This window comes from Nerophis ophidion, linkage group LG09 (genome assembly GCF_033978795.1).
Source record: "Nerophis ophidion isolate RoL-2023_Sa linkage group LG09, RoL_Noph_v1.0, whole genome shotgun sequence".
NCBI lineage: Eukaryota > Metazoa > Chordata > Actinopteri > Syngnathiformes > Syngnathidae > Nerophis > Nerophis ophidion.
In genome coordinates this window covers 9,032,305-9,059,709 of record NC_084619.1, presented here as the reverse complement: position 1 = coordinate 9,059,709, position 27,405 = coordinate 9,032,305, and the positions used below count along the sequence as shown (strand labels likewise).

Genomic DNA, 27,405 nt, shown 5'->3' with positions numbered 1-27,405 from the left:
CTTGTTGTATTTTTTGAAGTTTTTTTCAAAGTTTTACCGGTCCCGGAATATCCCTAAATAAAGCTTAAAAGTGCCTTATTTTCGCTATCTTCGAAACCACTATCCATTTCCCTGTGACGTCATACAGGGCTGCCAATACAAACAACATGGCGGTTACCACAGCAAGATATAGCGAGATTAGCTGGGATTCAGACTCGGATTTCAGCGGCTTAAGCGATTCACCAGATTACGCGTGTATTGAAACAGATGGTCGGAGTATGGAGGCAGATAGCGAAAATGAAATTGAAGACGAAATTTAAGCTATTGAGCAAATAGCTATTGACGCTATTCGGCCATAGCGTGGTTGTACCTAATGAAGTGGCCCATAGCATGGCTGCCTTATTAGCATCGCCGGTAGAATGTGCGGACCAAACGATCAGGACTTTCGCATTTTGTGACACTGGAGCAACTTAAATCCGTCGATTAGTAAGTGTTTGTTTCGCATTAAATGTGGGTATCTAGTTTCAAATGTACATACAGCTATCGTAAATAGCATGTTGGCATCGATTAGCGTAGCATGTTAGCATCGATTCGCTGGCAGTCATGCCGTGACCAAATATGTCTGATTAGCACATAAGTCAACATCAACAAAACTCACCTTTGTGATTTCGTTGAATTTATCGTTGCAAATGCATCTGCAGGTTATCCATACATCTCTGTGCCATGTCTGTCTTAGCATCTCCGGTCAAATGTGCAGACACTCTGGTACATTCAATGGGGGTCTGGCGGCAGATTTCTTGCCAGTGGTGCAACTTGAATCCCTCCCTGTTAGTGTTGTTACACCCTCCGACAACACACCGACGAGGCATGATGTCTCCAAGGTTCCAAAAAATAGTCGAAAAAACGGAAAATAACAGAGCTGAGACCCGGTGTTTGTAATGTGAAAATGAATATGGCGGGTGTGTTACCTCGGTGACGTCACGTTCTGACGTCATCGCTAAAAGACCGATAAACAGAAAGGCGTTTAATTTGCCAAAATTCACCCATTTAGAGTTCGGAAATTGGTTAAAAAAACATATGGTCTTTTTTCTGCAACATCAAGGTATATATTGACACTTGCATAGATCTGGTGATAATGTTCCCCTTTAAAGAGAATGAAAACATACCTGCAGTGCGTTGGTGTCTTGCCAGAGTTAGAATTTATTAGGAATATTATTATATTATGAAATATTATTGTGAAGCCACCAACCAGACGTGTGTAATTGATATGAGAAAACACTTGACATGTTTTGACGAAAATCTCAGATGAAAGTGACTTTAGACTTCCTTTCCACCGTCTTTGATCTGCTGAGTTTGTATTGCATCTTACAAAAGCAGCTCAAGTAACAATCTACATGTTATGTTATTAATACACTCAACTGTAATCCAAACACAGACGTGAAGCTTCTCCTCACAGGGTTCCCTCCAAGGCAATTGAAGGTAAAAATTGTCCTGTCTTTTCCGGAGAACGACTTGCCATAGCTTAGGATCTGAGATGTTTATATAGGCCTTTATTTGTGAAGTTCTGCTAGCTATTTTTTGAACTTGTGATTCAATAGTAACCATAACGCCATTACACATTTGCCCAAGCTACGGAACGGGCCAAATATCAACAACGTTAATTGTGCATTAAAAAAATTATTGCCATTAAAAGAACTTATAGTCAACGCGTTATTATTGTGTTAACTTTAACAGCCCTATTGTATATATATATATATATATATATATATATATATTTTTTTTTTTTTCTTTTTGTATTTATATAACATATTATTATATACATATGTGTGTGTATGTATATATATATACATATATAGATATATATATTTACATAACATATTATTATATACATATATGTGTATATTAATATGTATTTGTATAACATATCATTACATACATATATATGAATATATGTGTATATATACACATATATATTTATAGATATGTATAAATACATATATTTATATACACATATGTATATATGTACATGTATGTATGTATGTATGTATATACATACATACATATTGTACTATACTGACTGTAGAGCAGTTGAAGTAAAAGAGCTTGTACAGTAAAAAATTGCATTTATATATGTATATATATATATATACACATATTTGTATTTATATAACATAATATTATATACATGTGTGTGTGTGTATATATATATATATTTATATAACATATTATTATATAGATATATATGTGTATATTAATATGTATTTGTATAACATCATTACATACATATATATGAATATATGTGTATAAATACACATATACATTTATATAGATATGTATAAATACATATATTTATATACACATATGTACATACATAATGTACTATACTGACTGTAGAGCAGTTGAAGTAAAAGAGCTTGTACAGTAAAAAAACAATTGCATGGTTATTCTTAGTGTGTTTATAATGAATGTAATTTTTTTTGTGATTAATCACAGGAGTTGACAGCCGTAATGTATGTATGTATATATATATATATATATATATATATATATATATATATATATATATATATATATATGAAAAAACAAACACAACGAAACAGACCCAAAAAAAAAAAATATATATATATATATATAATATTTTATATATACCGTATATATATATATATATATATATATATATATATTTTTTTTTTTTTAAAGGTACATCATGCTGTACTATTTTTACGTCATGCTGTCCTCCTGACGTTTTGCGAAATGGGCACCAAAGCAACATAAAACGCTCACTTTGGGTTTGATTTGATTCCCGAGAGAACATGATTTTATTCCAAGAATATGATATTGCTTAATAACAGCTTCAGGCTTTCCTTTTTGTTTCCCCATCATTTTTTTTTAAATAATTAGCACAGTATTCCTTGAACTCCATCAGCGGGGAAGTTTTGATATCACATTGTAATGAAATTAATTTCATCCAAATGTAACTAGTAAGTACCAAGGCATTTAATGCATTTTTTTTAAAAATGAAAATAACCCACCCTAACTCAAACCTTCGCACTCTAACCACCAAAAATGATGAATGGCATTGGAATTGTGAGCCAATGTCTTGTATTCGAGGCAAATGTAATATAGTGCTTCACTGAATTGGAGTGACGCCATGCAGATTCCAGTAAATAAAACTAAACCTCTTATTGTGCTCTCTCACACAAAAATGTCTGCAGAATTAGGAACGGTTCCCAAAACGTGAGCCACCACCACAGTCAGATGGTCTGGCATATGTTCCCCTGCTCTCACACACAACTTGCAACGTAGAGACCTGGTGTTCCTCAGCATCCCGGTAAGGCCCGACACAGAATGAGCGTGGCATTGTGCAGATACAGATGGCTGCCTCGGCCTGCCCCCTAATGAAGCCAGTCAGTTCCCAGCAGCGGTTCATACGCTGCAGCCTCCACGTCTTGACTCGGACTCAAAAGTCTCAAATCCCGCTGAGATAAATGCCAGGTGTTGACGTGAGGGCTGTGCGGGTCTAACACGGTTAGTTCTAGCATGCTCCCTGCAAGGTCCTGCGTAGTCCAGAGGTGGAAACGGCTGTACAAAGATCCATTGGGGACGAATAGAAGGGGCATTGACAGTTTCTGTACATCCTAGTCCAAGTGTCTGTAAGAGCTGAGTCAAGGAGAAGCGAGGCAGCTACAGTAGTCCGCCCAGGAGACGATTGGAGATGAGAGAAAGCATGCCGATGGGTGACAGCCAGGAAGAAAAAGCTGACCGTGTGCATTCTGCGGAAGACCGCGTCTTTCCAAAGTAAGCCACCTGGGCTGCGGAAGAGAGCAGAGAGAAAACGTTGGACAACATCTGTGCCTTAATGGCTGACACCGGACTCACATGGTGAAGGCTGCTAGACTTTTGACAAGAACAAGAAAGTTTGATCACATTACGCCTGTACTGGCTCACCTGCACTGGCTTCCTGTGCACTTAAGATGTGACTTTAAGGTTTTACTACTTACGTATAAAATACTACACGGTCTAGCTCCAGCCTATCTTGCCGATTGTATTGTACCATATGTCCCGGCAAGAAATCTGCGTTCAAAAGACTCCGGCTTATTAGTGATTCCTAGAGCCCAAAAAAAGTCTGCGGACTATAGAGCGTTTTCCGTTCGGGCTCCAGTACTCTGGAACGCCCTCCCGGTAACAGTTCGAGATGCTACCTCAGTAGAAGCATTTAAGTCTCACCTTAAAACTCATTTGTATACTCTAGCCTTTAAATAGACCTCCTTTTTAGACCAGTTGATCTGCCGCTTCTTTTCTTTCTCCTATGTCCCCCCCTCCCTTGTGGAGGGGGTCCGGTCCGATGACCATGGATGAAGTACTGGCTGTCCAGAGTCGAGACCCAGGATGGACCGCTCGTCGGGACCCAGGATGGACCGCTCTCCTGTATCTGTTGGGGACATCTCTACGCTGCTGATCCGCTTGAGATGGTTTCCTGTGGACGGGACTCTCGCTGCTGTCTTGGATCCGCTTGAACTGAACTCTCGCGGCTGTGTTGGAGCCACTATGGATTGAACTTTCACAGTATCATGTTAGACCCGCTCGACATCCATTGCTTTTGGTCCCCTAGAGGGGGGGGGGGGGGGGGGGGGGGGTTGCCCACATCTGAGGTCCTCTCCAAGGTTTCTCATAGTCAGCATTGTCACTGGCGTCCCACTGGATGTGAATTCTCTCTGCCCACTGGGTGTGAGTTTTCCTTGCCCTTTTGTGGGTTCTTCCGAGGATGTTGTAGTCGTAATGATTTGTGCAGTCCTTTGAGACATTTGTGATTTGGGGCTATATAAATAAACATTGATTGATTGATTGATTGAAGGAGGATTCGTCATGCAAAACAGGAGGAGGCAAGGATCGGACCGGAACAGCACCGTTAAATCCTTTAATTCACAGCAAGTACTGTGAAACCTAGCTGTATGTACATATTGCATCATTATGCCTCATTTGTAAGTATATTTAAGCTCATTTAATACATTTGACTTTTATCCTCTTTGTATATCATTTATATTTGCATGTCGGTATGTAATATTGGCTGCATTTCAGGTAGTTGTTTGTGTGCCGTGTTGTTCCAGACCACAGCAAACATTACCTAGCTTGCCAAAGATTGTATTAAATCCATTAAAAGAAGATCGAGAGGAGCCAGATGAGGTGGTTCGGGCATCTGGTCAGGATGCCACCCGAACGCCTCCCTAGGGAGGTGTTTAGGGCACGTCCAACCGGTAGGAGGCCACGGGGAAGACCCAGGACACGTTGGGAAGACTATGTCTCCCGGCTGGCCTGGGAATGCCTCGGGGTCCCCCGGGAAGAGCTAGACGAAGTGGCTGGGGAGAGGGAAGTCTGGGTTTCCCTGCTTAGGCTGTTGCCCCCGCGACCCGACCTCGGATAAGCGCAAGAAGATGGATGGATGGATGGATGGATGGACATCCGCTGCCCGGATCATAATATGATTTAGATTGTTTAGTCTTTTTGTGTTTTCTGTTGGTGTTGGACTCCTTCGGTTCCTGTTTGTGCACCTCTCCGTTGGTTTCCAGAGTTACTCATTATTTTCACCTGCCGCCTACTCTGGACGTGCACCTGTTTTGTGATTACTGCCATTATTTAAGCCTGCCTTCTCCAGTCAGTCAGTCAGTCTTGCTTTCCCAGTTTGTTTTGATACAACAAGTGACGACTTCTGTTTTGCTGCTGGCTACCTGCTAGCTTCCACGCCAGGCTATTTGTTTTCTAGCTCCCATGCTAGCTCTTTTGGTTTTGTCAAAGTCTGTTTTTGTCACACCTATGGATCATGTTTTGTTTTGTCATGTTATGTTTTTGATTTTGGACAATCAGTCACGTTTTGCACTTCCTGGTTTTGTTTGTTTCCATGCCAACCTCATTAGTTTTCCACCTGTCACGTCCCTGTTCTCAGCCTCACCTGTTTTCACTAATCATCACAGCTATTTAAGTCACTCCTTTTCTTGTCTTCGTCCTGGGATTTTCACACTCGCACGCACCCTACCCACGCTGTTCAAACCTTCACGTCCTAGTCCACCGTTCCATGCCGTGTAAGTTGTTTATGTATTCATGCCACAGTGCACTCTTTTGTTTCATGTCTTTAGTCTTGCCATCGTGCTGTTTAAGTTTATCAATCAATCAATCAATGTTTACTTATACAGCCCTAAATCACTAGTGTCTCAAAGGGCTGCACAAACCACTACGACATCCTCGGTAGGCCCACATAAGGGCAAGGAAAACTCACACCCAGTGGGACGTCGGTGACAATGATGACCCAGTGGGACGTCGGTGACAATGATGACTATGAGAACCTTGGAGAGGAGGAAAGCAATGGATGTCGAGCGGGTCTAACATGATACTGTGAAAGTTCAATCCACAATGGATCCAACACAGTCGCGAGAGTCCAGTCCAAAGCGGATCCAACACAGCAGCGAGAGTCCCGTTCACAGCGGAGCCAGCAGGAAACCATCCCAAGCGGAGGCGGATCAGCAGCGCTTAGTTTATAGTTAAATTGTCTTTCATGCCAACGAGCAGGTGTTTTTGTTTCACGTTTTGTACCGTTTAGCCAAGTTTCTTGCTCTTTGTGAGCGCCCTTAGTTTGATTATTTTTGATTATAGTGCTTAAATAAAAACATGTACCTGAATTCACGCCTGGCTCGTCCTGTAATCCCGCTGCGTCGAAGGAGCTCACTCAATCCATGTCAAAGCCTGACAGTTTTACTGCTTAAATAAATCATTTCCTACCTGCACGCTGTGTCCGAAGCCTGTCTGCATCCTTGGGAGAACTAAATCCGCACCACGATGCGACCAGGTCGTTAAACTCTGGCCATTAAAAGCCAGTAATTTCCAGGATTTATCTAACCTTCAATCAATCAATGTTTACTTATATAGCCCTAAATCACTAGTGTCTCAAAGGGCTGCACAAACCACTACGACATCCTCGGTAGGCCCACATAAGGGCAAGGAAAACTCACACCCAGTCGGACATCGGTGACAATAATGACCCAGTGGGACGTCGGTGACAATGATGACTATGAGAACCTTGGAGAGGAGGAAAGCAATGGATGTCGAGCGGGTCTAACATGATACTGTGAAAGTTCAATCCACAATGGATCCAACACAGTCGCGAGAGTCCAGTCCAAAGCGGATCCAACACAGCAGCGAGAGTCCCGTTCACAGCGGAGCCAGCAGGAAACCATCCCAAGCGGAGGCAGATCAGCAGCGCTTAGTTTATAGTTAAATTGTCTTTCATGCCAACGAGCAGGTGTTTTTGTTTCACGTTTTGTACTGTTTAGCCAAGTTTCTTCCTCTTTGTGAGCGCCCTTAGTTTGATTATTTTTGATTATAGTGCTTAAATAAAAACATGTACCTGAATTCACGCCTGGCTCGTCCTGTAATCCCGCTGCGTCGAAGGAGCTCACTCAATCCATGTCAAAGCCTGACAGTTTTACTGCTTAAATAAATCATTTCCTACCTGCACGCTGTGTCCGAAGCCCGTCTGCATCCTTGGGAGAACTAAATCCGCACCACGATGCGACCAGGTCGTTAAACTCTGGCCATTAAAAGCCAGTAATTTCCAGGATTTATCTAACCTTCAATCAATCAATGTTTACTTATATAGCCCTAAATCACTAGTGTCTCAAAGGGCTGCACAAACCACTACGACATCCTCGGTAGGCCCACATAAGGGCAAGGAAAACTCACACCCAGTGGGACATCGGTGACAATAATGACCCAGTGGGACGTCGGTGACAATGATGACTATGAGAACCTTGGAGAGGAGGAAAGCAATGGATGTCGAGCGGGTCTAACATGATACTGTGAAAGTTCAATCCACAATGGATCCAACACAGTCGCGAGAGTCCAGTCCAAAGCGGATCCAACACAGCAGCGAGAGTCCCGTTCACAGCGGAGCCAGCAGGAAACCATCCCAAGCGGAGGCAGATCAGCAGCGCTTAGTTTATAGTTAAATTGTCTTTCATGCCAACGAGCAGGTGTTTTTGTTTCACGTTTTGTACTGTTTAGCCAAGTTTCTTCCTCTTTGTGAGCGCCCTTAGTTTGATTATTTTTGATTATAGTGCTTAAATAAAAACATGTACCTGAATTCACGCCTGGCTCGTCCTGTAATCCCGCTGCGTCGAAGGAGCTCACTCAATCCATGTCAAAGCCTGACAGTTTTACTGCTTAAATAAATCATTTCCTACCTGCACGCTGTGTCCGAAGCCCGTCTGCATCCTTGGGAGAACTAAATCCGCACCACGATGCGACCAGGTCGTTAAACTCTGGCCATTAAAAGCCAGTAATTTCCAGGATTTATCTAACCTTCAATCAATCAATGTTTACTTATATAGCCCTAAATCACTAGTGTCTCAAAGGGCTGCACAAACCACCACGACATCCTCGGTAGGCCCACATAAGGGCAAGGAAAACTCACACCCAGTGGGACATCGGTGACAATGATGACTATGAGAACCTTAGAGAACCTTAGAGAGGAGGAAAGCAATGGATGTCGAGCGGGTCTCACATGATACTGTGAAAGTTCAATCCACAATGGATCCAACACAGTCGCGAGAGTCTAGTCCAAAGCGGATCCAACACAGCAGCGAGAGTCCCGTTCACAGCGGAGCCAGCAGGAAACCATCCCAAGCGGAGGCGGATCAGCATCGCAGAGATGTCCCCAGCCGATACACAGGCAAGCAGTACATGGCCACCGGATCGGACCGGACCCCCTCCACAAGGGAGAGTGGGACATAGAAGAAAAAGAAAAGAAACGGCAGATCAACTGGTCTAAAAAGGGAGTCTATTTAAAGGCTAGAGTATACAAATGAGTTTTAAGGTGAGACTTAAATGCTTCTACTGAGGTGGCATCTCGAACTGTTACCGGGAGGGCATTCCAGAGTACTGGAGCCCGAACGGAAAACGCTCTATAGCCCGCAGACTTTTTTTGGGCTTTGGGAATCACTAACAAGCCGGAGTCCTTGAGTAGCCTCTAAATAACAAATGGTTTGTAATGTTTTAAAAATGCGTAGAATAAAAAAATTTATTTCAACATTCCTGTCAACGAAGATGTGTGTCAGCCTGCGACACATTTTGATAGTAGGCTATTATAGCTAATATAAACCCTTACGTCATGTGTTGCCTTCATTATAACACTTTTACATACAGAGAGTTATTACAAAAATCAGTTTTTTATAGAAATTTCGGAAATATCAGCCTTTCTCCGATTAAGAGCACTCACCCACGCAGGCGGACCCGTCGTAGTTGGGCTCAAAACCCTGGTTGCATCTCTTCTTGGCGCGGCATTTAAAGCTGCCGTAGGTGTTGGTGCACACGGGACGGTCAGAGGGACACACAGAAGGAAACTGGGTACACTCGTTTTTATCTGAGGGACAGGAGGAAAGGGAGAAGGAGAAGAAGGCGACCTATCTGGATGACCGAAAGGTTTCAACTTACCAATGCAGCGGCCATTTTCATTTAGAGCAAAGCCAGGGCCACACTGCAAGAGAAGGAATTCAACATGTCGGTGAACTAACACACCAAGAATGCATGGTTGTAGATGACCACAACGCCCCCCCCCAGGCAGCTTTACCACATTTTTGTTCATACGGGAAGTATGACGCAATACTGCTATGGGACGTGGCTTTCAATGACCGCAGTTAGGGGTGTGAAAGTGGAAGCATGAGCACAAAAAAATGTCTGGCGTTTATTTATGTACGTTTTTTCGAAATACATCTTTGTCGTAACGAGGACTATGGTGTGGTTAGTTTTCCCGGAATGCAAGGGAAGGTGACGGGACACGGCTGTCACGCCTAAGAATCCTGTTTTGTTTTCGTCATGTTATGTTTTTTGGAGACTCAGTTCTGTTTTTGCACTTCCTGGCGGCATAGCTTGGTTGGTAGAGCGGCCGTGCCAGCAACTTGAGGGTTGCAGGTTCGATTCCCACTTCCGCCATTCTAGTCACTGCCGTTGTGTCCTTGGGCAAGACACTTTACCCACCTGCTCCCGGTGCCGCCCACACTGGTTTAAATGTAACTGAGATATTGGGTTTCACTATGTAAAGCGCTTTGAGTCACTAGAGAAAAGCGCTATATAAATATAATCCACTTTTCGTCTCCATGCCATCTCATTGATTTTCACCTTGCCCTCAAGGTCGTCAGTTCTCACACCTGCTACTCAGTATCACAGTCATTATTTAAGCCATTCTGTTTCTGTCTTCGTCCTGGCAACTTTACCTACCTACCTTACCCACATTTCCATGTACCTACCTTCATGCCCTTGCTGTTCGTTTTTGACCACGCCACGTAAGTTTTGTATTCATGCCTCAGTGCAAGTTTTTGGTTTTGTTATTCATGCCACAGCGCAAAGGTTTTTGTTTCACCTTTTTAGTTTACAGCCTTTGTTCTCCCGTCCAAAGGCAAAACCTAGTAACTCGCGTCTAGCTGATTTTGCGAAAACTAAGGAAAACCAATCTATATTGATGCTGTCTTAAAAAGATCTACAAAGTCATCAAAGGTATAGATGTTTTCTTGAGCTTTCATTTTCTTGCAGATTGAATCTGCTCTCATGAACGTGTGCCCTTTCTCCAGATATTTCATCACAATCTCGGGTGGGCCCCATTCCGCGTTTGCAGATTGGGCAAGAGCCGTGTACAGCGTCCAGTTTTTATTTTGACCTCCACAGTTATCTGCCCAAAAGAGTATGCAAGGGGAAGAATCAAGAACAATACATTTAATGAAGGTGCTTGCAACGTCCAAATATCCCCTGGTGCCATAACATCACATAATCAGGTTGACCGTCGGCCCCCATTCGTGCAAATGTCTCATTAAAGACAATAAGGCGACTGACAAAAAAGCTCCGATTGGTCCATTGAGATACTAGGTTTTTCTGTTGTATCAACGCGGTTATGTGGTAGTTGCTAGGTCCTGCCATGCGCGTAACAGCTTACTTACGGAACAAATTACAATATCGCATACACTAATGTAAAGCATATCACCTAGGAACTCCAAAATTATTATCAGCTGAGTTTTGACCAAAATTGAGTTACTGGGTTTTGCCTTTGGACGGGAGTGTTCTAGTCATTTGTTTTTGGGGTGACACAGGGGGGTGTGGCCCACATCTGCGGTCCTCTCCAAGGTTTCTCATAGTCATTCACATTGACATCCCACTGAGTTGTGAGTTTTTCCTTGGCCTGTGGGATCTGAACCGAGCATGTCGTTGTGGCTTGCGCAGCCCTTTGAGACGCTTGTGATTTGGGGCTATATAAATAAACATTGATTGATTGATATCCGCTGATGATAATCCTACTTGTTTTAGCTAATCTTTACTTTACTCTCTAAAGTAAAGGAAAACTTGATAGTTGTATGATCATATTTAAGTGAATAATGATTATTACGACTAATATTCCGGACACTTTATATCGAATTTGTTTTTTTGTTTTTTTACAAAAAAGTGCGAATAATCTTTTTTCCGTTCTAAAACAAAACCAACATACACTCTATTTAGGAAGTTTTGCATAAAAACAGTTAGCATGCTAACCTGAAGGCACTGTCACGCCAAATGTCTTCCCCCCCAACAAAAGTGAAGTGAATTATATTTATATAGCGCTTTTCTCTAGTGACTCAAAGCGCTTTACATAGTGAAACCCAATATCTAAGTTACATTTAATCCAGTGTGGGTGGCACTGGGAGCAGGTGGGTAAAGTGTCTTGCTCAAGGACACAACAGCAGTGACTAGGATGGCGGAAGCGGGAATCGAACCTGCAACCCTCAAGTTGCTGCCACGGCCACTCTACCAACCGAGCTACGCCGCCCCACCATTTACTTCCGGGGTCATGATTAATACAGACGTTTTATTAACGCTATATTATAAAAAATATTACACTTTATTATAAAAATACAGACGTTTTGTTAACGCTATATTATAAAAATAAAATTAAAAAAACAATTTACAAACACAAGCTATGGGATGACGCATTTACTTCCGGGGTTACGTTTCCTCACGTTTCCTCTCAAGTCATCCCATAGCTCAGGGGTAGGGAACCTATGGCTCTAGAGCCAGATGTGGCTCTTTCGATGACTGCATCTGGCTCTCAGATAAATCTTAGCTGACATTGCTTAACACGATAAGTAATGAATAATTCCACTTCTAATCACAGTGTTAAAAATAATGTTCAAAATATAAAACATTCTCATGCATTTTTAATCCATCCATCTGTTTTCTACCGCACCTGTTCAAGAAGTTGCGTTAATGGTAAGAAGTTATTTATTTATTATTGGTTAGTGTGGGGCTGGCCCTCCTGGGGGTTCTTCAGACCCCCCAAGCACCGACATGAGAGCCTGTTTCAGGGTTACAATATTGTTTTATTTTTCAATAAGTCTCTCAGTTGCTTTCCAGCAACAGTTTTTCCAGCCCCAACCCAGTCTCTCCTCCTGGCTGCCGCTTATAACAGAGCGACAGGTGATTAGATAACAAGGCACCTGTCGCTGCAGGCCCGCAGGCCACGCCCCCTCCATGGTTAGCTTCAGAATTACAATGTTATTACAAAGAATAAGAGACCTATTATACTCTAGAAATGTTGGTCTTACTTAAAAATGCACGTGTTTAGTTGTGTTCAGTGTTAAAAAAAATATTATATGCCTCTTACGGAAATATATTTTTAAATATTTGGCTTTTTGGCTCTCTCAGCCAAAAAGGTTCCCGACCCCCTGGACTATGTTGTAAATATGTTAATCCATCTTAGAAACAAACGCTTGTTTTAACCAAATGAGTTTTTTAGTGCATGTAAACATACCAAGTGTGTGTGGATGGGGCGGCAATGTTGGGTGTAGGGTGGGTTTCCGGGTCTTGTGTTCGACCACAGTACCTCTATTTCCACAGTGGGGGTGATTTCCTCTTCGTCTCTCGGATAGTGAATTTCCATCACAGAGTTGATCTCTGATGGCTCCAAGGGTCGAGCGACAGAGCGACCATCCGGCCAGTACACCTCCACATTTGTGGCCACGTCCTTACCTTAGAAGTCGCACAACAAAAACACAATACTGGTTTTTACTGGTGTGAAGTCTAGATCACTACTTTGGATAACGGCTCGAAAATACAAAACAAAACAAACATTGAATGAATGAATGGTTTATTTTGAGCCATGCAAACAAAACAAGAGAATGACATAAAATACAAAAGAAATATATAGATACATTATTTTTACACCTACATTGAAAACATTACATGTGACTAATCTTTTGTAGATGTCAAGATTGGCTCAAAAGGGAGTGGGAAGAAGTAAACTTATTAGGTCCCACCCCCATACATATACAATATATATATATATATACAATATATAATACAATAATATATATAATATAATTCAATTCAGTGGTTGCTGCTATATATTGTCTATATAAAATACATTTAAATTCACACACACTTACATATATACATATGTACACACACATATGTACACAACACACACATATATACACACACACATTTTTACAATTTATATATATATACATAAATATATATATATGTGTCTGTCTATCTGTGTTGGCCCTGCGATGAGGTGGCGACTTGTCCAGGGTGTACCCCGCCTTCCGCCCGATTGTAGCTGAGATAGGCGCCAGCGTCCCCCCGCGACCCCGAAAGGGAATAAGCGGTAGAAAATGGATGGATGGATATATATATATATATATATATATCATCAATCAATCAATGTTTATTTATATAGCCCCAAATCACAAATGTCTCAAAGGACTGCACAAATCATTACGACTACAACATCCTCGGAAGAACCCACAAAAGGGCAAGGAAAACTCACACCCAGTGGGCAGGGAGAATTCACATCCAGTGGGACGCCAGTGGCAATGCTGACTATGAGAAACCTTGGAGAGGACCTCAGATGTGGGCAACCCCCCCCCTCTAGGGGACCGAAAGCAATGGATGTCGAGCGGGTCTAACATGATACTGTGAAAGTTCAATCCATAGTGGCTCCAACACAGCCGCGAGAGTTCAGTTCAAGCGGATCCAAGACAGCAGCGAGAGTCCCGTCCACAGGAAACCATCTCAAGCGGAGGCGGATCAGCAGCGTAGAGATGTCCCCAACCGATACAGGCGAGCGGTCCATCCTGGGTCCCGACGAGCGGTCCATCCTGGGTCTCGACTCTGGACAGCCAGTACTTCATCCATGGTCATCGGACCATACATACACATACATACACATAATCACATACATACACACATGCATATACCCAAAATACACACAAACACACACACACACACACACCTAATATAAATACTATAAATATAATAGTATATATAATATACACTTTTGTCTAAACATTATAAATATTTTTTATTTCTACGATGTCCTACTGTAGTTTTATTTTGTGTAAATCATGTGATCCATATTCTAAAACTATTGTTAGTTAATAAGAGGAGGAGAGACCAAATGGTAAATGGGTTATACTTGTATAGCACTTTTCTACCTTTTTAAGGTACTCAAAGCGCTTTGACACTATTTCCATATTCACACACACATTCACAAACTGATGGCGGGAGCTGCCATGCAAGGCCCTAACCACGACCTATCAGGAGCAAGGGTGAAGTGTCTTACACACAAACATGAATCCACAAAAATATACGCCTTTGGGTTTTTTTTCCCCGGAAGGCAAAGGAAAGTTGGCGCGGGCAAGGCATACTTATTTATTACCATAAAAAAAAGGAGCTAAAGGCGCGCACAAGGCTGCAACACGTGCCAAAGTAGTTGGGAAAGGGCATGTTCACCACTGTGTTACATCACCTTTTCTTTTAATAACACTCAATAAACCATTGGGAACTAAGGAGACACATTTTTGAAGCTTTTCAGGTGGAATTCTTTCCCATTCTTGTCTTATCAATCAATCAATCAATCAATGTTTACTTATATAGCCCTAAATCACTAGTGTCTCAAAGGGCTGCACAAACCACTACGACATCCTCGGTAGGCCCACATAAGGGCAAGGAAAACTCACACCCAGTGGGACGTCGGTGACAATGATGACTATGAGAACCTTGGAGAGGAGGAAAGCAATGGATGTCGAGCGGGTCTAACATGATACTGTGAAAGTTCAATCCATAATGGATCCAACACAGTCGCAAGAGTCCAGTCCAAAGCGGATCCAACACAGCAGCGAGAATCCCGTTCACAGCGGAGCCAGCAGGAAACCATCCCAAGCGGAGGCGGATCAGCAGCGCAGAGATGTCACCAGCCGATACACAGGCGAGTAGTACATGGCCACCGGATCGGACCGGACCCCCTCCACAAGGGAGAGTGGGACATAGAAGAAAAAGAAAAGAAACGGCAGATCAACTGGTCTAAAAAGGGAGTCTATTTAAAGGCTAGAGTATACAAATGAGTTTTAAGGTGAGACTTAAATGCTTCTACTGAGGTGGCATCTCAAACTTTTACCGGGAGGGCATTCCAGAGTACTGGAGCCCGAAATGAAAAGCCCTATAGCTATGCAATAGCAATGTCTTATAGTCTATAGTCTTATGTACAACTTAAGTTGTTTAACAGTCCGGGGTCTCCGTTGTGGTATTTTAGGCTTCATAATGCGCCACACTTTTTCAATGGGAGACAGGTCTGGACTACAGGCAAGCCAGTCTAGTACCCGCACTCTTTTAATATGAAGCCACGCTGTTGTAACAAGTGACTTGGCATTGTCTTGCTGAAATAAGCAGGGGCGTCCATGATAACGTTGCTTGGATGACAACATATGTTGCTCCAAAACCTGTATGTACCTTTCAGCATTAATGGTGCCTTCACAGATGTGTAAGTTACCCATGCCTTGGGCACTAATACACCCCCATATCATCACAGATGCTGGCTTTTGAACTTTGCACCTAGAACAGTCCTGATGGTTCTTTTCATCTTTGGTCCGGAGGACACGACGTTCACCGTTTCCAAAAAACAATTTGAAATGTGGACTCGTCAGACCACAGAACACTTTTCAACTTTGCTTTAGTCCATCTTAGCTGAGCTTGGGCCCAGCGGGTGTCGTTGATAAATGGCTTTGGCTTTGCATAGTAGTTTTAACATGAACTTACAGATGTAGCGACAAACTGTAATTACTGACAGTGGTTTTCTGAAGTGTTCCTGAGCCCATGTGGTGATATCCTTTACACACTGATGTCGCTTTTCAAAGCAGTACCCGCCTGAGTGAACGAAGGTCCGTTATATCATCGCTTACGTGCAGTGATTTCTCCAGATTCTCTGAACCTTTTGATGTTATTACGGACCGTAGATTCCTTGCAATAGTCCGTTAAGAAATGTTGTTCTTAAACCGTTTGACAATTTGCTCATGCATTTGTTCACAAAGTGGGTGACCGTTTCCCAATCCTTGTTTGTGAATGACTGAGCATTTCACGGAAGCTGCTTTTATACCCAATCATGGCACCCACCTGTTCCCAATTAGCCTGCACACCTGTGGGATGTTCCAAATAAGTGTTTGATGAGCATTCCTCAACTTTATCAATATTTATTGCCACCTTTCCCAACTTCTTCGTCACGTGTTCCTGGCATCAAATTCTACAGTTAATGATTATTTGCACAAAAAAAAAAAATGTTTATCAGTTTGAACATCAAATATTTTGTTTTTGTAGCATATTAAACTGAATATGAGTTGAAAATGATTTGCAAATCATTGTATTCCATTTATTTTTAATAATATTAATAATAATAATAAAACATTGTATTTATAAGGCGCCTTTCTGGGCATTCAAGTACACCGTACAAAATCAAAACAATAAAATCAAATTTAATAAAAACAACAATAATAACAACAACACACTAATGGATTATTTATAAAAACATTTAAAACTACCAGATCTCATCCAACTCAAGACTGCCCAAATGATTTATAAAGCAAGTAAAGATTAACTTCCAACAGGGTTACAGAGAATATTTTTACAGAGAGAAGGGAATTATAATTTAAGAGGAGAACTACTTTTTAAGATCCAATATTGTAGAACGACGCAGAAACCAATGAATATAACAATAGCAGGGGTTAAAATATGGAACTGTTTAAAGGATGAAATAAAACACAGCACCAACGTAAACCAGTTTAAAAAGCTTTTTAAATCATTTAGCATTAGTAAATATAAGAAAGAAGAGCAAACATTGTTTTAGAAAGACAATAATATGTAATATGTATATAGATACAATTTGTGATTTCATAATTATACATATAGGTTATATTAAAATGTATATATTGCCACTTTGTGTGGAATTTGGATAAATTGTGTATATATAATGTATATATATATATATATATATATATATATATATATATATATATATATATATATATATATATATATATATGGGTGTGCAAATGTATATGTTTGATTTGAATTTTGAACTGTGTGTGTGGGACGTGTGCTACATATATGTTGCTTATATATTTAGGGAAAAGGAGAAAAAAAAAAGTAATATAAGTGAAGCATGTTTTAGATTTTATATATTTTGAAACTTGTTCTTGTTGTGATGGGGTAGGTTTATATAAGCGTTGCTTCAACCTACATCCTTTCGGCTCAATCGTTGCTCAAATGAGTGTTTTGGGGTTTTTTTTGTTTTTTTTGTTGTTGTTCTTTGTTTTATGTGAAGATTGTCGAAATAAATAAATACATAAAGATAGATAAGATGATTAAAGTGAATAAGCAGTCCGTAATAAGTGTATTTGCCCATCCATCCATCCATTTTCCTACCGCTTATTCCCTTTTGGGGTCGCGGGGGGCGCTGGCGCCTATCTCAGCTACAATCGGGCGGAAGGCGGGGTACACCCTGGACAAGTCGCCACCTCATCGCAGGGCCAACGCAGATAGACAGACAACATTCACACTCACATTCACACATTAGGGCCAATTTAGTGTTGCCAATCAACCTATCCCCAGGTGCATGTCTTTGGAAGTGGGAGGAAGCCGGAGTACCCGGAGGGAACCCACGCAGTCACGGGGAGAACATGCAAACTCCACACAGAAAGATCCCGAGCCTGGATTTCAACCCAGGACTGCAGGACCTTCGTATTGTGAGGCAGACGCACTAACCCCTCTGCCACCGTGTATTTACATCTAACACAATTTCCCAACTCATATGGAAACGGGGTTTGTAAAATTGCAGGCGGCAAATGTCTACTTTCTCCCTGTTATTTAGTTTGATCAAGTCAAAATGACCGCTATGAAAAATGTCCCTAAACCAAACCGTGCAGAGTTAAAACTTAAAAAAAAAACTATTTTGCGCGTTCTAAATTCCTACCGTGGAATGTCGCTCCTCAGAGAGAGTCTTGATTAAAATGGCATTTGTCGTGTAAACACAGGTTATTTTGTCGGACGGCAAATCGAGCCAGCAGGTGTGCCTCGGAATATATTCCATCTCCGCCTGCTCCCATATGTCACTTTGTGGCCGAGAGGTGCTGAGTGACTGATGCCTTTAGCAAGTGTGGACTTGTCCTGTGAGGTCTGCCCGCTGCCAAAAGTTTGCTGTTGTGGTTTCTGTGTGTTTGTGTACACGGATTCACAGCAGTGTGTGGGCTAAACTGGGAGCCAGTTTGTCACAAAGCCGGCCAGCATCCAGCGGCAACACCTGTACCCCAAACCCCCCCCCCCCCCCCCACCCCCCCCACCTCATTCTCCCTCCGGTGTCTAATCAGCCTGATGCTTCACACATGAACTTTCTGCTTATTCAATTTCTCACCATCTGTGTGACCTCGGTTGTTGTTTACTTACATAACAATGATGAAATCTTTGTTTCACACGATACCGGGCCTTTAATCATATATGATGGTCTATCTAAATGGTTTAGTATAAAGATGGTATCTATTTGTTCATAAAAAACAAGGTCACTGTCAATAGCTAAAAATTGCTTGTGTAGTAATGCTGGGTATTGTGGCCAAACAGCTCAATTATTATTCAATCTGACATCACATGGACAAAGATAAGACCTTCTGGAGGAAAGTTCTGTGGTCGGATGAAACAAACATTGAGCTGTTTGGCCACAATACCCAATAATAGGTTTGGAGGAGAAAATCCCAAGTACACTATGCCAACCGTCAAGCATGGTGGTGGTAGTATTATGCTCTGGGCCTGTTTTGCTGCCAATGGAACTGGTGCTTTACAGAGAGTAAATGGGAGAATGAAAAAGGAGGATTACCTCCAAATTGGGTGTTCCAACAGGACAATGACCCAAAACACACTTTAAATGTCGCTAGAATTGTGGATTTAGAATGGCCTTCCCAAAGTCCTGACTTAAACATGTGGACAATGCTGAAGAAACAAGTCCATGTCAGAAAACATACAAATTTAGCTGAACTGCACCAATCTTGTCAAGAAAAATGGTCAAAAATTCAACCGTAAGCTTGCCAGAAGCTTGTGGATGGCTACCAAAAGCGCACTTATTGCAGTGAAACTTGCCAAGGGACATGTAACCAAATATTAACACTGCTGTATGTATACTTTTGACCCAGCAAATTTGGTCACATTTTCAGTAGACCCATAATAAATTCATAAAAGAAAAAAACTTCATTAATGTTTTTTTGTGACCTACAAGTATGTGCTTCAATCACTCTATCCCAATAAAAAAAGAGTTGTAGAAATTATTGAAAACTCAAGACAGCCATGACATTATGGTCTTTACAAGTGTATGTAAACTTTTGACCATGACTGTGCATCTATAACAAGCTTATTGGTGTGTTTAGTGGGACAAGCAAAAGTTAAGTCGGAAGAAATGCGGTAGTTTATTTTGCATAAATTATGTTTATTGACCATTTTCAAACCGCTTTCTGACCGACTCTTCAGGATGCACCGTTTTATATTTATATATATATATATATATATATATATATATATATATATATATATATATATATATATATATATATATATATATATATATATATATATGTATGTGTATATATGTATACATATATATGTGTGTATATATATATATATATATATATATATATATATATGTATGTGTATATATATGTATACATATATATGTGTGTGTATATATATATATATATATATATATATATATATATATATATATATATGTGTATATATATGTATACATATATATGTGTGAATATATATATATATATATGTATGTGTATATATATGTATACATATATATGTGTGTGTATATATATATATATATATATATATATATATATGTATGTGTATATATATGTATACATATATATGTGTGTATATATATATATATATACACCTATATACAGTATATATACATACAAATGTCCATATATATGTCACACCGCGGTGAGGAATGTCTTGTTTTGGTTATTTTTGTCTAATGGTTTTAATTTGAAAAGTAACTCTCCTCTCGTTTCAGGTCACTTGCCCTTCCTTTTGTGTCATCAGTCTGACGTCATCCCTGTTCTCTGGTTGTTTCCAGCTGTTCCCTATTACCTTCATGTGTTTATAAGCTCACTCCTTCCTTTGTTCCGTGCCAAATTGTCTCGTTTATTCGTGCTCTCTAGCGTCCATGTCTTTGTCCATGCCTTGCCTTGTCTTGTGCCTATGTCCCTTGATCCTGAACCCCTTTATGAATATTTTGAGTTTTCCTTTCTTCCTCCTCAGCAGAGTGATTTTGATTATTTACTTATTCAGCCGCAGTGGTAAGTTTCAATTAAAAGTTTTTCACTCATTCCTCAACTTTTTGAGTGACTATTTTTGTTAACTACTTTATTAGATTAGGTAGTGTAGAAATGTTCATAGATGTTGTTTTGGTCCTCCTGTTGGAGCGCTTTTTGTTAAATACTGTTTATAGTTCGTCTTTACTTTTGTGTTTTCCTCCGTTCGGAGTGATTTTCGGTTGTTCCTTCTTTTTCTGGAACCTTTTCGCCGAGTAGTTTATTTTTGTGATTATAGATAATGTTTTTTCTTGACTTGGGAGGTAGAAGGAAATTGTCAAAATAAAAGCCTGTCTAAAGTCCCAACTCTGCATCTGAGTCCAAATCCTTTTATCAAAGCGTGACAATTTATGTACATATATATAATATATATATCAAATATATATTCATATATATGTACATATATACACACATATATATATATGTATATATGTATATATATATATATATATATATATATATATATATATCCATCCATCCATTTTCTACCGCTTATTCCCTTTCGGGGTCGCGGGGGGCGCTGGCGCCTATCTCAGCTACAATCGGGCGGAAGGCGGGGTACACCCTGGACAAGTCGCCACCTCATCGCAGATATATATATATATATATATATATATATATATATATATATATATATATATATATATATATATATATACACATATACATAAATATACAAACACATAACATATATACACACCCTGGACAAGTCGCCACCTCATATACATACACATGTACATAATATATATATATATATATATACATATATAGTACATATATATTCATATATATCTACATATATACAAATATATAACATGTTATATATATATATATATATATATATATATATATATATATATATATATATATTTATACACACATATACATAAATATACAAACACATAACATATATACACACCCTGGACAAGTCGCCACCTCATATACATACACATGTACATATATATATATACATATATAGTACATATATATTCATATATATGTACATATATACAAATATAACATGTTTTAGAGTCTATTTTCTTAAAAATTGCCACCCTTTACTCTGATTACCGCTTTGCACACTCTTGGCATTCTCTCCATGAGCTTCAATCACACCTGTGAAGTGAAAACCATTTCAGGTGTCTACCTTCTTGAAGCTCACCGAGAGAATGCCAAGAGTGTGCAAAGCAGTAATCAGAGCAAAGGTTGGCTATTTTGAAGAAACTAGAACAGTGGTCCCCAAACTACGGCCAGCGTTCGAGATCTGGCCCGCGGGAAGTCCCAAGTATTTTATTTATTTTTTAAATCTGTCCTTTCGTATCCATTTTCTACCGCTTGTTGCTTGTTACTCTCAGAGTCTCTTAGCCGCTCAGGCAAATCACATTGTCTAAAAGTGCATTTTCCAATCGATGATGTGATATATATATATAAATATTCATATATATATATGTATGTATGTATATATATATATATGGCAACTGCTATATAGTATGCTTCTTACCAAGGCCAAAGTGCGCAACAGGCTCCATCTCACAGAGGTACCCAGAGCCTCCATCGATGATACGTGTGTGGGGTCCGCTCCTCTTGGTGTACACCACCACTTTAGCTCCTCTGGCGAAAGCACCAAACTTGGTGCGGGGAATCACGCGCAGCCACGAGTTGGTGGTTCCCTTGGGGGATGCACACAGAGAGGAGGAAAAAAAGAGAGCATGGAGCACCATCATTATTGCATATGTGGTTTTCACAACACCTACCAGGTTGACTTTGTAGACAGAAATTGGTTGCGCTGCACTTTCCCCGTGAGACACCAGCAGCTCCAGACGACCATCTCCATCAAAGTCTGTAGCCACAGCTCCTGGAGAGCCAGCACAGTAATGAGGCACATAATAGACAATGCACAGAAGTGGAGTTCTACTGCCATCTAGTGGCACAAAAAGAAACAGCATGTTTTTTTTTTTTTTTTAAATGCTTGTTTTCTCACTCTGACAACATGACCTCTCAAGTTGCAGGACAACGTCATCATCATCATTTATTTTTATTCCTTTCATGAAAATGCATATTTACAAGCCACGTACAATTGACACTGTCATTGTTTTTTTTGTTTTTCTTTCTTATACATTTCCATGATCAGAAAGGAGCAGATGGAAGAATTATATTCTTATATTTATCTGCCCCTTTTTTTAACACAAATTACAGTATTTTAGATGAATTATAACTGTTCCCTCCAACAACACCCAAACTCCAACATCCATCCATCCATCATCTTCCGCCTATCCGAGGTCGGGTCGCGGGGGCAACAGCCTAAGCAGGGAAACCCAGACTTCCCTCTCCCCAGCCACTTCGTCTAGCTCTTCCCGGGGGATCCCGAGGCGTTCCCAGGCCAGCCGGGAGACATAGTCTTCCCAACGTGTCCTGGGTCTTCCCCGTGGCCTCCTACCGGTTGGACGTGCCCTAAACACCTCCCTAGGGAGGCGTTCGGGTGGCATCCTGACCAGATGCCCGAACCACCTCATCTGGCTCCTCTCGATGTGGAGGAGCAGCGGCTTTACTTTGAGTTCCTCCCGGATGGCAGAGCTTCTCACCCTATCTCTAAGGGAGAGCCCCGCCACACGGCGGAGGAAACTCATTTCGGCCGCTTGTACCCGTGATCTTATCCTTTCGGTCATGACCCAAAGCTCATGACCATAGGTGAGGATGGGAACGTAGATCGACCGGTAAATTGAGAGCTTTGCCTTCCGGCTCAGCTCCTTCTTCACCACAACGGATCGATACAACGTCCGCATTACTGAAGACGCCGCACCGATCCGCCTGTCGATCTCACGATCCACTCTTCCCTCACTCGTGAACAAGACTCCTAGGTACTTGAACTCCTCCACTTGGGGCAGGGTCTCCTCCCCAACCCGGAGATGGCACTCCACCCTTTTCCGGGCGAGAACCATGGACTCGGACTTGGAGGTGCTGATTCTCATTCCGGTCGCTTCACACTCGGCTGCGAACCGATCCAGCGAGAGCTGAAGATCCCGGTCAGATGAAGCCATCAGGACCACATCATCTGCAAAAAGCAGAGACCTAATCCTGCGGTCACCAAACCGGAACCCCTCAACGCCTTGACTGCGCCTAGAAATTCTGTCCATAAAAGTCATGAACAGAATCGGTGACAAAGGACAGCCAACATACTTTTCCATTTTCCTTTAAGCACTTTCACAATGACACGTCCAATCTAAATCAAAACTCAGTTTGATATAATTTCAGTTTTCTCTTTTTATAATTTTTTTTAAATACAAATATATTCTTACAGCTTTTTAAGTCTTTGTTTAGAGAATTCCATGCTTTCACACCAACAACAGACAAGCACATTTGTTTCAAATTTGTTGGCACTCTTGGATGTTTCAAGTCATACGGCCTTCTGTGGTTCTCATCTTCAGATGTGAACACAAATAACTTTTGTATGTCCTTCGGAAGAACTTTATTTCTCGCTTTGAACATCATTAATAGTGTATTCAATTCTACAATGTCTTTTAGTTTTAGTAATCCTGACCTAATGAAGAGTGGATTTGTGTGGTCTCTATATCCTACTTTAAAAATGATTCGAATTGCTCTTTTCTGTGAAAGAAATAAAGGCATTATGTTGCTATGATATGTATTTCCCCATATTTCTGCACAATAATTGAAATAAGGTAGAATAATTGAGCAATATAACATTCTCATTGTGTTGTATGGAAAACTATATTTAACCTTGTTCAAAATAAATACACTTTTAGATACCTTATTTTTCACATGCATTATATGAGCTTTCCATGTCAACTTTTCATCTAAGATGACCCCAAGAAATCTGATTTCAGACACCTTCTCAATTTTCACATTGTTTATGGATAAACTAACTTCCATCTTTCTTTTATTACCGAATACCATATACTTAGTCTTTTCCAAATTTAAATATAATGTATTTATATCAAACCACAATTTTAGTTTAACCATTTCCTCTTTAATATTATTGGCTAAAATGTTCAAGTCATCTCCTGAACAGTATAAATTTGTATCGTCTGCGAATAATACGCACTGTAAAATTTTCGAAACCTCACAAATATCATTTATATATAAAGTAAAAAGTTTGGGTCCTAAAATCGAACCTTGTGGAATTCCACATTCAATATTCCTACATTCTGACCTATGATCATTGATCTCAACATATTGCTGTCGTTGATGTAAATAACTGGTTAACCAGTCCAGTGCAACTCCTCTGACTCAATCATCAATCAATCAATGTTTATTTATATAGCCCCAAATCACAAATGTCTCAAAGGACTGCACAAATCATTACGACTACAACATCCTCGGAAGAACCCACAAAAGGGCAAGGAAAACTCACACCCAGTGGGCAGGGAGAATTCACATCCAGTGGGACGCCAGTGACAATGCTGACTATGAGAAACCTTGGAGAGGACCTCAGATGTGGGCAACCCCCCCCCTCTAGGGGACCGAAAGCAATGGATGTCGAGCGGGTCTAACATGATACTGTGAAAGTTCAATCCATAGTGGCTCCAAGACAGCAGTGAGAGTCCCGTCCACAGGAAACCATCTCAAGCGGATCAGCAGCGTAGAGATGTCCCCAACCGATACAGGCGAGCGGTCCATCCTGGGTCCCGACGAGCGGTCCATCCTGGGTCTCGACTCTGGACAGTCAGTACTTCATCCATGGTCATCGGACCGGACCCCCCTCCATAAGTATATAATTTAGGAATGAGAATTTGATGATCTACAGTGTCAAATGCCTTCTTTAAATCAATGAACACTCCTATTGTGTATTTATTTTGATCAACTGCAGTTGTAATCTCTTCAATAATGTTCATGATGGCCAAGCTCGTAGACCTGTTTGATCGAAATCCATACTGATTTTCATCTGTTCAACTCTCACCGGTTCCGCGTCCCTCTGGTTCGGACGCCTCGCCGATATTAAGCTCCTCGATCTGCGGGTCTCCGTGCTCTCTCCTGCTCACCCTGTTAATAAGATAAGGTTCAGACTGTCAATCTCGGGTCGATCACCTACAAATGACAAAGGACACAACATTAGGTACTCAAGCACAATCAGAACCAGAAGAGTTTTTATTGCCATTGTTTTAGAACGGGTCGACAAACTAGGAATTTTACTTGACACAACTGTGCAATATTATACACATATAACACAGAATAGGTCATAAAATGAGCTGTAACTGAGCTATCAGATCTTGTTATTGACAATAACATGTTATTTATTGTTCATGTGCCTGATGGCCCAGGGGAAAAACTGTTCAGGTGAATTATATTTAATCAGGGAAAGTCCGAATAAAAGCGGAGGCGTACAATCTTTCGTCAGAGCGTGATGACGCTGCACAAGGGTACAGGTGTACATGGCGAAGTTGGTAGAGTGGCTGTTCCAGCAATCTGAGGGTTACTGGTTCAATCCCCACCTTCTACTATCCTAGTCACATCCGTTGTGTCCTTGGGCAAGACATTTCACCCTTGCACCTGATGGGTCCTGGTGAGCGCCTTGCAGGCAGCTCCCACCGTCAGTATGTGAACAGGCGAATGTGGAAATACTGGCAAAGCACTTAGGGCTCCTTCAAAAAAGGGGTAGAAAAGCGCTATACAACTACAACCCATTTACCATTTCTCCTCACTGAGCCAAATTTAATTCTGCGTCTGTTTGCTTCCCTGCTTCTTGTCTTGTTTAATAGATTTTACCAGTGTTTGAACCTGACAGTATTTTTTTTTTAAATCAAATTAATTACAACTTTGAATTTGAATAAACCATGACGTCACGTATTTTTAATTATTCAAAAAGACCCCAATATTCAGATAAAAATGCAATTTCACAGTCCGAAAGTCATAAAGGAACATTTGTAAATGCTTTTTTTGAATGCACTGTAGCGGTTGATTTACGGACATAATTCGCCACACCTAGTGCTTGACCTTATTGTTATTGTTCACTGTACTGTTCAATTAGGCACATGACAAGGTTGTTCCGTTGCAGGTAATTCGGCGCGGCCCCTTTAAGTGGCCGTCAGTAGATTCTCCCAAAGGTGGGGGTTTGTTGTTCCCGCCATTTTTGAGTGTTTTAAGCCAGTCTGTTTTGTTCTAAAAGAATAAAGGACGCACACGTTTTTGTGTGTCAACGATACACAAAGTTGTCTTGCTTTCACGCTACGAGCACAACACTGGTGACCCCGACGCTTCACTGAACGAATTCAGTGGATTTTTTTTCGACCATGACGGCGAATGCAGTTTCTCTGAAGCTGCCCGAGTTCTGGGAATCTTCCGCGACTGTATGGTTTGCCCGGGCCGAGGCACAGTTCACCCTGCGAGGTATCACCGAAGACGACACTAAGTTCCATTATGTTGTTTCCTCCCTCGGGAGCGCGACGGCGTCCAGAGTGGCTAGCGTCCTTACGCACCCACCGGAGAGGAACAAGTACCTCACGTTGAAGGCTCACCTGTTACAGACATATGGACTTACCGACGCGGAGCGAGCTCGCCGCCTTTTTTCGCTGCAGGGGCTTGGCGATTGCAAGCCCTCTGAACTCATGGACAAAATGCTAAACCTCTTGGGTGAGCACAGCCCGGGATTCATGTTCGTGCAGCTTTTCCTGACACTCCTGCCTTCTCAGGTGCGGGCTGCTTTGGCTAACACCGCCATTTTGGACTGCCGCGAACTAGCTGCGGAAGCGGATAAAGTTTTTGTAGC

At 41.1% G+C, this 27,405-nt stretch overlaps 1 protein-coding gene across 1 annotated transcript in view; it reads right to left on the bottom strand.

Moving 5' to 3' along the window:
• Positions 1 to 2,750: 2,750 nt before the first annotated feature.
• crtac1b (cartilage acidic protein 1b) overlaps positions 2,751 to 27,405 on the bottom strand; it is a 143,438-nt gene continuing 118,783 nt past the window's right edge. Inside the window, exons 9-15 of the mRNA XM_061909917.1 lie at positions 25,600 to 25,682; positions 22,439 to 22,539; positions 22,186 to 22,354; positions 12,869 to 13,014; positions 9,460 to 9,502; positions 9,245 to 9,388; positions 2,751 to 3,791 (exon numbers count right to left, since the gene is read on the bottom strand). Coding sequence (XP_061765901.1) covers positions 3,664 to 3,791; positions 9,245 to 9,388; positions 9,460 to 9,502; positions 12,869 to 13,014; positions 22,186 to 22,354; positions 22,439 to 22,539; positions 25,600 to 25,682 — 814 coding nt within the window. The 3' untranslated portion in view covers positions 2,751 to 3,663. The remainder of the gene's footprint in view (positions 3,792 to 9,244; positions 9,389 to 9,459; positions 9,503 to 12,868; positions 13,015 to 22,185; positions 22,355 to 22,438; positions 22,540 to 25,599; positions 25,683 to 27,405) is intronic.